Source organism: Gymnodraco acuticeps, unplaced genomic scaffold (assembly GCF_902827175.1).
Source record: "Gymnodraco acuticeps unplaced genomic scaffold, fGymAcu1.1, whole genome shotgun sequence".
NCBI classification, from domain to species: Eukaryota; Metazoa; Chordata; class Actinopteri; order Perciformes; family Bathydraconidae; genus Gymnodraco; species Gymnodraco acuticeps.
Window position 1 is genome coordinate 568,885 of NW_022990736.1, and position 14,359 is coordinate 583,243.

The following is a 14,359-nucleotide window of genomic DNA, read 5'->3' on the forward strand; positions in this document are numbered from 1 at the left end:
TTATGTAACTATGTTGCCAAACATTGTCAAATAAACTGAAAATATATATACATTCATGGAGACATGCCGACATGTGCATCAGGGGAAGCTACTGGTGTGGCAGCTACTTTCAGTAGGAAACCTCAGGCTAAACGCCTGTCGAGTGTGCTACTTTACATTACATTGCATTTAGCTGACGCTTTTATCCAAAGCGACTTACAATAAGTACATTCGACCAGGAAGACACAACCTTGAAGAAAACAGAATCATAAAGTATATCAGGTTTCATAGAGCCAAACATTTCAAGTGCTACTCAACTGGCTATAGATAAGCCAGTCCATTTTTAGTATATAAGTGCTTTGTTAATAGTTCTATCGCTCGAAGTGGAGTCGAAAGAGATGAGTTTTCAGTCTGCGCCGGAAGGTGTGTAAGCTTTCTGCTGTCCTGATGTCAATGGGGAGCTCATTCCACCATTTTGGAGCCAGGATAGCAAACCCACGTGTTTCTGCTGATGGGAACTTGGGTCCCCTTCGCAGCGAGGGTGCAGCGAGCTGTTTGGCTGATGCAGAGCGGAGTGCACGCGCTGGGGTGTACAGTTTAACCATGTCCTGGATGTACGAAGGGCCAGATCCATTCGCAGCATGGTACGCAAGTACCAGTGTCTTGAAGTGGATTCTAGCAGTTACCGGAAGCCAGTGAAGGGAGCGGAGGAGCGGAGTGGTGTGTGAAAATTTAGGAAGGTTGAAGACCAGACGAGCCGCTGCATTCTGGATGAGCTGCAGAGGTCGGATGGCACATGCAGGTAGACCAGCCAGGAGGGAGTTGGAGTAGTCTAGGCGTGCTACTGAATCATAGTGGCAAACAATCAATTGTGCTTGTGTAACAGTGTAAATAATGAATGTTTGTTTTATTAAAGGTCACCTATCATGCTATTTTTAGGCAATAGCATAGGTCTCAGATAAAAAAAAACATGTCTATGAAGTGTTTTGCTCAAAATACCAAACAGATCACCCATTCTAGCCATGCCTCATATCCCTCTATTTCATTTCCTGTTTCAAAAGTGCTGATTTTGGGTATAAAGCTTTAAAAAAAAGAAAATGTATAAAAAAGAGGGGCGGAGCTTATGCCTGCTCATGCGGGACATTCTACCGGCAGATAATGCCTTGATTATCAAGGATCATTTCTGAAACAGTATGGAGCTCAAAGGCTTTCTCTCTTGCCGGTTATACAACAAGGTGAGTTCCTTTTTATTTCCTGCTTCTTCACACACATGCTCTCCAGTACAGGTTAGCTCTGAGTGTTAGCGATGCTAATGTAAACACAGACCATATTACGTCCAAAACCGTCGGGCATTGTTTCTGATAGCAACGTTTCTGAGAGTGCTGTGGGTCCGCCGCCGATATGACGTCAAATCGCCGCAAATCTGGATCAACTCCGTTGTAGCCCCGTTTTTAGAGATTTGGGTACGGAAGAAAGAGACACACCGGGGACACATATTTATGTATAAAAGAGATCAAAAAGGGCATTTTGCATGATAGGCCCCCTTTTAAATCCTGTTAAACTGGGACTACAGCCATAGTTTTGCCATTTTATTTTTGAGAAACTGCAGCCGGAAGCGAGTGTTACGCTGAATGTGGTGCATTTTGGAAATCCCTCAGTGTCAAAGGATTCTTAGCTGCGGGTGACTTGTTGCTCTGTTCACTCAGTTGTAAATATGATAATAATTGTGATCTACGTGTACCATTTTGTGTAAAATCTATCTGCATTTACTAACTAACTAAATGTCTTTAGTAGTTGTATCACTTATTAAAGAATTGTATATAAACTGAGAGTGAGCCTTTCCAAATCCAAAAGAGGTAGGTTTGCGCGCGGCAAATGTGCACGCCCAAATTAGGTAATCAGGAGAAATGGAACCCCAGTGATTACATGTATAAACCATGTATTTAACATATATTGCATAATTTTAAGCATTTTTCAGAAAAAGTGGTAGTTTGGTAAACAGTGACATCAACGACATGTTTAGTCTGTAAAATGCCCGAAAAGTAAAAGAATGGGAGATAAATATCTATAATACCCAAAGTCTCCACATTTTATTATATTTTTAATGTGTTTCTGGTCCTCTTTCAGTTGAGACAGTGTAGATCAGTATTTCTCAAACTTTTTCATACCAAGGACCACTTAACCAATACAAAAACACTCGCGGACCACCTAACTCCACAAATATCAAAAAACACATCGTTTTTTACAAATCGCCAGAAAATGGTACAAACAAGTGGCCACATGTGTGATGAAGGTGTTGCACTGGGCTATATCATGCAATCAAAAGTTAAACTTAAGCTCGCTCCATTGCGGAGATATTCCCGCGAGAGTGCGGGAAACTTTAATTAATTAATTTATTTCAAATGTGAAATGTTACCAATATACTCACGGACCACTAGGGGGCGCTCACGGACCACACTTTGAGAAGCACTGGAAGGATGTGTCAGGATGTAAAAACATTTTTAAAGTTTCATGTTGTTGACATATTAGAGTCAAAGGTTTGCGAAATATCTTTGTGTTGCGCCATAAATCAGAAAATACTGCATTAAAAAAGTTATTTCCTGCATTTTTCTACTGATAAAGTGTGATATAAATAATGTACAGGCTTTCAGATTGCTGTAGTTCACTAAACAGAGACATTAACGACATGTTTGGTGTTGAAAATGACAGAAAAAGTGAAAGAATGGGAGATAAATATTTATATAAAAATTATATTTTGTGTCTGTTTGTGGTCCTCTTTCAGTTGAGACACTGTAGGTGAAGGATGCTTCAGGAAAAGATCAAACACTGGATGTCTTTCAGTCGCCAACATGTGTTTTCGAGACACTGATACTAACGGGAAATCCTGCAGGACTCAAATGCCTTGTTCCCTTAAACTCATTTGGGAGTGATTACCCATCAGCCCCGGAGGTGCAGAGGAAAGGCAGCGTTACCCCCGGTCTGCACGTTGTTTCTCTTTCAGAAACACAGCGGACTGTTTGTATGATGCGATCACAGACACGCTGCAAATGGTGTCCGCCAAAAGTCGAGTCCAGTGTCTATGTAGTGTCATTTTTATTTGCTATAGTTTGGGAATATTGAAAATCGGTAGGGAAAACCAGCTAAGTCGGTAGGCGGTAGAAACATGTCAAAAGCGGTAGTATACCGCCCAAATCGGTAGGTTTGGCAGGTATGGCCGTCTTCCAGCTAGCTAGTTAGCCGCAAACCGTGTGAACAACACAGTCTCACAGCATTTCGTGTTATAGTCACGAAATTGATCTATTGATTCGTGTTCACCAATACGATTTTCGCATTTATTTTGTTGGCAGCTCATTCCTTAACACACAAGCTTCCGATTGCTTATAATAAGAGGAAATATTAAATATATGTTATCTAAATAAGTTATTGAGCTTTTTTCTTATCAACTTAGATTTGTTAGAAAATGTGGGCTTATTAACACATATATGTTTAAGAAGTACAATATAAAACATGCACACGTTTAATTTGTGGGCCATATTTCATTATACTTTTTTAATTAGCTGAGGGCCGATTCAAAATGGCCCTCGGGCCGCATTTGGCCCCGGGCCGTAGTTTGGACAACCCTGATGTAGTAGCAGAAATATACTATTGATGTGTGAAAGGGGTTTGGTTGCATTACATTGTAAAATGTCAAAGTATTTTAAAATAGTTTTGAATAAAAAAGCCTGAAAAATATTTAAAAGCATATTTATTCAAAAATAAGTGTTCTACTGTAACAACAACATAACCATTGATGTGTTTGGTAGCACTACATCTTAAAAAAATGAAGTTATATATGAATATATATTTTCGGCGTTGCAGTTTATAGACGGTCCCAAAGCACTTCTCCTGCTCGCGACACAGAGGGCCTCATCATATAACTTTGCCCCAAGTTGGCCAGGGGCGGCTGTTAATTCACAACACACAAAGGCAGCTCATTCTGGAAGAGCCTCCCAACTGAGACACGGGATTGTCCCACTCTCAATAGCTTTAAAGCTCAACTCAAAGAATGGTTGAGAAACAAACAGACGTGCAATCACCGCTAAATGCACTTTAACACAGGGGTATCTCCTCTTGTACTTTATGTATTATAGCTGCTACATTGTACTGCCTTGTGGTAAATGCTTGTATGCTGCTCTTGCTCTTTTTGCATATCATGTATTTATTTGTTGCTATGTTTATAAATGCAGGGGTAGACATTAAGGGTAACATTCCGCTGGCCCTCCGGGCCGGTGGACTTGTATTATCACTGGCCCCACCATTGTAACAACTGGCCCGGAGCATTCGTCCAAAATAAATCGACTAATAATGAAGAAAATTAACACATTAGTTGCAATAGTAATTTATGCACTAACTACATTACTACATACTACAACATTTGAACAATCAGTTTTTCCTCATTTTCCTCAATTGTTCATATTTGGTTTATTAAAATAATGATATTGTGGTCATTGTTAAAAAATGTCTGCTATTATTATGAGTATTATTATTTGTATAATGCACTTTCTGCCTTCCTGTCATTAGGAGTTAGACATATGGCTATGTAATATATTAGATTAGATCCTTCATTATCCTAAACTGCTGGGACATTTCGCCCTTCCTTTATATTGTCTACTCTTCACTTACTTGTCAGCATAGGTCGGCATTGATGTACAGAGCCGACAGAAGACCTTGTTTATATTGGCATCATATTGAGAGGTGCAGCCAGTGACGCATCCTAAAACCAGGAAGTAAGCTGCTGGTTCCCTCGACAAAAAAGCAATGGGATTTCTCCACAGGGTTTTGGAAAATAGCTGGAAATAAGGTCTGTGGAAAACAAACCTGTTTGATAAATGCACGTTTTGTTCAGCCGGATAATCTCCACATGTCTACCCTACTTTTATAATTTTCGAATCATAAATCTAATCGATAGATTATAAAAGGGTTCTAGGATGCGTCACTGCACCACTAGAAGCCAACTCCATCGATCAAGCTGGCTGAAACTTTCTCTCCCTCTTCTTCTCATGCTCCCTGTCACTCTCCTTTAACTCCTCCGGAGACTTTCTTTTATTTGAAGATTGTTTTTTTCCCGGCACTTGGCCGGTTACCGCTGGTATTAAAAACATTTTGGCGAATGGTTAGGTGGCGCGATAGTCTGTAGTGAAGGAGCGCGCTCCCGCTCACGGGAGCCTGCTTGCGCTGCGCTCCGCAGCAAACAGCTGTTTGCTTTTCACCCAACAGCTGTTTGCTTTTCACCCAACAACGACAACCGACTCACGCAACGCTATGTTGTAGCGTTAATAAACGAAACAATTTAACTAAATTGCTAGTCAAAATACCAATACCACAGGACCATTTTTTTTAAAAAAAGCAATATTTTTAGTGGCCCGAGCGCGCAAGTGGAAAGTACGTTATGCTGGCCCTGGGAGTCTAAATAGTGCTTCCGGGCCAGCGGACCATTTATAATGTCGAGCCCTGAAATGTCATTTTCTTATATGTTGTATGTGACGGGACTACGGATGGAAAGTAGCTCAAAGCTAAAATCCAGCATATTTACACTTGAAGCATTATTTGTCTTAAGTGTTCATTAATGTGCATTGTCCCTATTCAAATAAATGATTAAATGAAAATGAAATGAAAATCTCCCTGCTGTGTGTCGAGGCGAAGATTTTCTTCAGCTCAGTTTCCAACCGGCTCTGCGCCTACCTGGCCAAGAACACCTACATCGACACATCAGTCCAGAAGGACAGCATATCAGGGATGCCAGGCTGTCTGGAACACAACAGTGTGGTGACTCAACTCATCAGGGAGGCCAGAGAAAACAAGGGCAATCTTTCAGTACTATGGCTCAACTTGGCAAACGCATACAGCTCCATTCCACACAAGCTGGTGCAACTCACTTTGAAAAAACATCACGTCCCCAGTAGGATAAGTGACCTCATTGCTGACTATTACAACAACTTGAGGATGAGGGTCTCTTCAGGAGCAGTCACATCAAGCTGGCACACAGTGGAGATTGCTATCATCACAGGGTGCACTATCTCTGTGACACTATTCTCCCTAGCCATGAACATGCTCACAAAGTCTGCTGAACCAGAGTGCAGAGGGCCCCTATCAAAGTCCACTCAACGGCAACCACCCATCAGGGCAATCATGGATGACCTCACAGTCACCACTGAATCAGTCCCAGGCTGCCGATGGATTCTGCAGGGGCTCGGAAGATTGATGAAGTGGGCCCGTATGTGATTTAAACCAGCCAAATCACGGTCCATGGTGCTGAGGAAAGGCAAGGTAGAAGAAAAGTTCCGGTTTAACATCGAAGGCACAGTCATCCGAACCATCTCAGAGAAGCCAGTCATAAACTTAGGCAAGGTTTTTGACGGCTCACTGAGGGACACAATATCCATCCAGTCGACCTGCACTGAGTTGGATGGCTGGCTGAAATCTGTGGACAAGTCTGGACTACCTGGAAAGTTCAAAGCCTGGGTGTATCAGCACGGCATTCTTCCTAGAATCCTTTGGCCCCTCCTCATCTATGCAGTTCCTATCTCCATTGTCAAAACCTTAGAGAGGAGGGTCAGCAACCAGGGTTTCCCACACATAGACTTTACATGGGCGGGCCGCCCAGGTATATTAACGTCCGCCAAAGTATATTTAGCGACCCATTTAGGTTATGCGTCCGCGAGCATGACGCCATCTGCGAGCGATTAACTCCCTCGCTCTACCCCTCCGGTATCTGTTCCCTCTGCTATCACGTGAACAGTCTGCTTTATGCGCTCCGCAGTAACCCCGCTGCGAGGCTCCGGCGAACAGTTCAATAGCACCCCGCCCCCCCTGTTCATGAGCATGCTCCACTAGCGAAAAGCGAGGGAAAAGTAACATGGGCTGAGCTTTGGAAAGCAGAGCCACATCACATCAAGTTTCTTGTTAAGGCAGTGTACGATGTGCTCCCAAGCCCATCGAACCTTCACATATGGGGCATAGAAGAGTCACCAGCATGCCCACTGTGCTCCAAGCTAGGAAACCTGGAGCACATCTTAAGCTGCTGCCCAAAGGCGCTTGGAGAAGGACGGTACCGTTGGAGGCACGACCAGGTCCTTAAGTCTGTAGCTGAAGCTATTGCAGCAGGAATCGAGTCAGACCCTCCAAGCAGACCATCGCCTTTGTCAGAGACATGTGTTGCAGGTATGTTCACTTTGAGCTGTTAAATGTTTTATTGAAGTGCAATTTATGTGTTTTCAATAGTACTGCTATATTGTGTCGTTACCACAAGATGGCAGCATAGCTTTTAATTTGAACACAATTGTAAATGTATATATATATATATATATATATATATATATACAGATATATGTAGATATAATGTCTGAAAATATTCAATGTTGTTTGTGAATACTGTTCATGTAAGTCATTTAGTTAATCTTTATTGTAACTCACAATTACAAACTAAATTGTTTTATGTTTGTAATTGATGTTATTGGTTTTCTTTACATTTGTATTTAGAATCTTTTTCCTCTAAACAAATTATACCACTATACGATCACTGTAAAAGTGTCAAAGGATGCTTAGCTGCAGACAGAGCAATATCTCACTGTAGTTTGGCTAAACGGTGGATCTGTGTATCTATCCCATCCGTCTGATATTTCAACCTGGCTCCTGTGGATTGTAATAAAGCAACAGCAAAGCAGGACACAGATCGTGAAATCTGGCTTCTTGTTGGAGGAAAAGCAAACTGATTTAGTTTGCAAGTTCAGTAGAAAAGGGGTATGGTAGGCTTCCTCAGACCATTCCCAGTGACCTCTTCTCTCTGGTTCTACAGCTCACATAGTTGGGAAGGGTGCTTTCCATTCTAACATGGATGAAGTCCCCCGAGATCATTGTCATTTCACCAGCTGATTTGTACATGAGGGTCCCCAAGTCCCAGGCTCAAGAGTCCAAAGAGGGGCCACAGACGTTTTGTTCCCTGCTTGTTGCCTTTCTCTCAACGTGTCCGTATTATTTTACATGTATGCAGCTTGGTGTACAGATGTCTTATGAATGATCAGCCTTTTGGTGGCCCTCAAATGTTTGCCCCATGCCGTAGAAGCCAGCTGGTGTCTACTTCTATCTATATTTATAAATCAGGCTCTGAACATTTTAAGCCAAAAGCAATTGTAACAAATGTCTGCAAAGCATGGCTGAAAATGATCTAATATCAACATGAACATTTAAAACAAATAAAGAATGTTGGAATGAATGGTCCAACCACTTTGTCATGTTTGCAGTGTTCGTGTATCACCAATGCCCGGCTTGTAGCCTCCGGTTCAAAGGCAAACCTTACCACTCAGTCACGGCTTATGTTAATCTCAGCTATGTAGTTAATACACATGGTAATGTATGTGTGCAGGCCCCCCTCCCGGAAGGCAGACCCACAGTGACATACGTTCCCTGAAATGAGTTATGGCACATATAAAATGGCCCCTGAGGCTCTACATTGGGATGGCCACACATTGCTGTCTCTTTCAGCATTACAAAGTGAACATGTTGGCCCCAGCTGTGTTAGGACAAACACATTATTAGAGCACAGAAGAGCATGAATGAAAGAGATCGCTTAAGTGAAAAGAGAACATCCAAATTCCCACTCCATACTATCCAACTGTTCTAATGTGAGGGTCAGGATCTGGTAATAAAGGAAGAATGTGTTTGTACACATTCTTACGCTGGTTTGCCTTCACTAACTGTACGGAGGCTCAGTCACTGGTACATCTTTATATACAAAGCCATGTTAGGGAAACTTCCATCTTATTTCTGCTCCCTGATCTCACGGAGAATTGTAAGTGGCTACTGCCTGAGATCGCATGCTGTGGTTTTATTAAATGTGCCAACTGCTAGGACTATCTTAGGGAAGACAGCTTTTAGATGCGCAGCTCCTCTGTCTTGGAATAGTCTGCAACTGAAATGGAAACTGAGCAATCTGGTGCCCCTAAATGTTTTTAAAGCTCGGTTGGATGCTACTCAATCGGAAGCTGTTGGTCCCTGTTCATGTGGATAGTTATGTAAATTATAAATCCCTGTAATGATGCTGTATGATGTCCTTTTTGTTGTTCTGTTTATGTTTCATGTGGAACCTATTTGAGCAGGTCTCCCTTGAAAAAGAGATCAATGATCTCAATGGGATACACCTGGATAAATAAAGGTTTGCAATGAAATGAAATGAAACACACAGCAAATCCTCATTTCATTGAACTCAACTGAGAATTAAATTGTTTGTTTTTTGTTTAAAGGGTCTTTACTTGTCTTGTATATTTTGGATTTAAGATTTTTAAAGCCCCTTTGTTATGTGCCTTATGTGTTAGGCAGTCTCTTATAAGTCACTAAATTAGATTACTTAATTTCTGTGTGTAAAACTTTGCAAAGATTCCGGCAGTAGTTAACTTAAAATGTGTGAATTCAACAAGATGAATCCTTTGAGAAGGGAAATCCAGTCTGACAGGTGGTTACAAAGTAGAACAGCATCAGCAGAATGGTCATGTTTTATTGTTGGACACTCCACTATGAGAACGTACTGCCAATTCCTGAAGCTCAATAACCACTATGCCACTAACTAGTTGTAATATCTGGCCTGGAAACAGATCATCATGACCTTTCAGTAGTTTCACTCTATATGGGAAATGACAGCCTTTTGGCCTTATCTAGGCAAATCTCTCCAAATCCATGAACAGTAGAAATGCATAAGTAAACAGAAATAGTGCTGAAAACAGCAGGCAGTAGTTACGTCTTGCATTTGAGAATATTCAACGAACATGAGAAGGCATACTTCATGTGTGAACCAAACAGAGAATGGCGCTGAAGTTGCACCCTGACTCCGAGCTAATCAGAGTCATTATTCTGCTGGCAATCCCAAAGGGAGGGGGGGCATTCACTGTGCTGCCCTCTTTTAGAAAGATACGCTATATCTGGATAACACATAGAAGTGGCTCTGAATGACATGGGGCTTGTTAAGACATTATATTGTTTTCAATTATTTATATTATAATTCAGCAAACTTTTGGGACCATGTACAGAATGTTTCCATTCAAATGTTTCCATGGAAATGGGAAATGGATGTCAATATTGTTGCAATGTTTCACAATGCAGCATGTCTTGCATGTCTTCGGGCAGGCCCCATCCTTCCAAGCATGTTTAGACGGATAAAAACAAATCTAATAACTTGACAAGACACATGTAATGTGAGTAGCTGTAGTTTCAGGACCATGGGCAGCACTGTGCGTGTGTGCACTGACCCGGGTGCTGAACGTAGTGGAACATATCTACAGGTTTGATTTATTGTTGGCATAGGCTACAGTCTGTTTGTTAATTCACTTGTTTATGGAACCAATTTGTGCCTTGTCTTTTTCTTTTTCAGTGTAGTGGAGCCTCACTTCAGAGCGTTTACCGCGACCCATCTTTGGTGTTATGAAGTGACTGAGCTCGTGAACTGTCTACGGGAGGGCGGGGGGAGCCTCGCTGCGGGGCTCTGTCGTCTGTCAGCGCAACTTACTTGATGCCGTGTTACTATCTGGACACTTGTAATTTGATCAGAATCTCCTTCAAGTACACAAAGAATATCTTCAATATAGCGCCATTAATATAAAAATTCAACATTGACACAAAACAGTCTCAACAAGACAATCAGTGATTTGCAACAATCACCATAATATCCATTAAAGGCAGGTATTAAAGGTTTAGCTACTTTGGTGTAAAGCACAAAGCAAACCGCATGTATGTTCTGGGAGAGCAACATGCTCTATTTCCCTAGAAATGCTTATGTAATATTTTCAACTAAGTAAGCCTTTTCTTTAACACACACACACACACACACACACACAACACACACACGCACACACACGCACACACACACGCACACACACACACACGCACACCACACACACAAACACACGCACACACACACACACGCACACACACACACGCACGCACACACACACACGCACACACACACGCACACGCACACACACACAAGCACGCACACACACACGCACACACACACACACACGCACACACACACACACAACGCACACACACGCACACACACACACGCACACACACACACACACAACACGCACACACACGCACACACACTCACACACACAACGCACACACACGACACACGCACACACACACGCACACACGCACACACACACGCACACACACACACGCACACACACACACAAGCACGCACACACACACGCACACACGCACATACACACGCACACACACGCACACACACACACAAGCACGCACACACACACGCACACACGCACATACACACGCACACACACACACACACGCACACACACACACCGTACACACACGCGCACACACACACACACGCACGCACGCACACACATGCACACACACACACACACACACACGCACGCACACACACACACACGCACACACACACACACACACGCACACACACACGCACACACACACACATGCACACACACACACACGCACGCACACACACACACACACACACACACACACACACACACACACACACACACACACACACACACACCCACACACACACACACACACAACCTGAGACAGCCTGCTGTCATAACAACTAGTTTGAGAGCAGACGTGGCCCTATGCACTAAAAGCAACATTATCGGCGGCATCAGGAGCACGGCTGCTTATTAAATGAAATTAGGACAGATAGTCAAACAGATAGTGTTGTTTGCCCTTTTTCTTCTTCCTGCAACACACACATGCAGGGACCAGCACATGCCCTTACCTTCAGAGAACAACATATAACTGTGCCATCAGACCCCTTTAAACGAAACTATAAACCCAAAGCAACACAGAGACCAAAGAATAAGGAAGTTACAGTACATGAAGTTATGACCCAGTCCAACGTACCTCCTTGCCGAGGTCTTCTCTGATGACCTGCTGGATCTCCTGCATGCTGCTCTGAGGAGCCCGGCTGTGGAGCACCTTCAGGGTGCACGTGTACTCCTCAGGCAGCAGGTAGTCCAGGGCCCCGAGGTGTTGGCCCACCTTGATGAAAGTCCCCCGGTTGGCACAGCACAAGTCTCGAAGACGTTCTGCCGATCGCAGATGCACCTGCAGGGGAAAAGACAGCCTAAAGTCAGAAACAGGATTGAAGGACTCGAGAATGCAACAGTTTTAACATTTGGCCTGAGGATGGAGCCAAACAGTGTCTGTAAGGGTTCATCCTCTTCCACCATTAATGCATTGAAGACGTTTTTGTTATCTGCCCACTGAAGATCATGGTCATTTGTAGAACCAGAAGTAGAGTCAATTGTTGTCAGTGAACAGTTGGAGGGATGGATGTGTGCACTATAGTTCACATCACACTGGTGTCTATTACATGAACACAAGTCTATTCCTAATCCTAATATAGTGCAGTCACAAATGATGATCTGAAGGTTCACTGTATTCCTTCATCACACAGTGTTGGCTACTAATACTATAATAACATCTGAAAATAAGTCTTTGATCACTGATTTGATGATTTCTTGTAACTTCCGTTCCAGCACTAAAGAAGATACATCAGGAGAAAGTAATGATGAGAACAGTGTGTGGGCAAGTAGACCGATAGCAATAGCTAAATGGAAGGCCAAACGTCCTCTGCATTATTATTTACATAACGAGGAACGCAGTTTCATTATTTTTTCATGATTAGTATTATAAAACTGTATATATATGGTAACATTCTAAACAATACATATAGAGTAGAATACAGTTAATTTGGGGATATATCAGTATTTCAGGCTTGACTTGTTTTACTTACAGCCATGAGGGAAAGGTGAAAAGCTGATAGTCACTTTTAACATTTATCCAAGTTTAACATTCAAAATATTTTAGAACCTTCTGCCGGTTGTGGGGTTTTGAGACAGTGAGATATACAGCAGTAATACAATTATAATAAGAAAGAGACAATAGAAATGTAAGAGATTGAAAACATTCATATTATATTGAAAAGAGTACATCTTAGATTATTAAAAAAGAACAGATTTAACAGAATTAAACGACTATTATGTTGAAGGGCCCAAAATGATGAATGTGCCGGTGTGTGTGTATGTGTGTGTGTTGGCCCCTTGTCCCTTCTGTCTCATTAGAACCAGCTGGAAGTGATAATGCTTATAGAGGGGCTCATCTCCTGAGACCACTGCAAATAAAAAGCCGTGAAATTAGCTCCCCTTAACCTCTGTAACACACACACACACACACACACACACACACACACACACACACACACACACACACACACACACACACACACACACACACACACACACACACACACACACACACACACACACACACACACACACACACACACACACACACACACACACACACACACACAGCCTGCTGTCATAACAACTAGTTACCATTTGACATGAGTGTCATCTGGGCCCTGATGACACAGCAGTAGCAGAGATTACCAGATGAGCAGGAACCTTTTTATAAAAATGATCAAGGCACCTATAAACGACCAGTTATCTTAATGGGAAAAGCTTTAATACATAATTGGTAGAACATTTATTTTGTGATGTATTATACATAAACATGTTTTTTTTATACAATGCATTTTTGGATATACTAAACCAAAACATAAAATGCATCAAAGCATCCTCAACAAATATTTTAATAAGGAGACATGGGCAACAAAAAAAGAAACTTCTTAGGTTATTAATTTTGAGAAGGACAGAATTAAATCTTGAATCTCACAATACTGGAAATAAAAAAAGGAAATGTTCAGAATCTTAAAGAAAGACAAGTTTGACTTACATTTTGAAATTATGATCCCATTCTCCGGAGTTTGAATAGACAAACCATATTTATTAAATACACCCTTAATTTCTTCAAATTTGACAGATTTGAATTCTGAATAAATAAAAAACAGTTGTCTGATAATAGATATTCCTCTGGAATTGAACTAGCTCAGCAATGGTGATTTCCCAATATATGTTGCCTGGTTTCAACTGATCAAAACAATTATTTTAAACATTGCTTATTTAAACTTTTAATCTGAAAACACACCTAAATTAAAGCCCAGGTTGATTACATGGTTGATAACATTGATTATATAATATTTAGCAAATTGTATTTAAAATCAACAAAATATTTTCCAGTTTTCCTCGTCATTAAACACAGTTTATTGCATCACATGCTCGTAGTGTGAGTGTTTGAACATGTGCCTGCACTGTAAAATATTACCATGATTTCACAATATTTAGCTGTAATATTTTTAAATAAATTACTGTTTTACCACTTTACAGTCTTTACCTGTAATGTTCACAATATAATGAGTGAAATCAATACAGGCACAGTTAATTACTGTGAATGT

General features: G+C 41.6%; 1 protein-coding gene across 1 annotated transcript in view; it reads right to left on the reverse strand.

The window, feature by feature from the left end:
* Positions 1 to 12,105, reverse strand: part of adck1 (aarF domain containing kinase 1) — a gene marked incomplete at its 5' end in the record, with an annotated part of 63,839 nt that extends 51,734 nt beyond the window's left edge. The window contains 1 exon segment of the mRNA XM_034231873.1: positions 11,902 to 12,105. Coding sequence (XP_034087764.1) covers positions 11,902 to 12,105 — 204 coding nt within the window.
* Between the last annotated feature and the right edge of the window lie 2,254 nt (positions 12,106 to 14,359).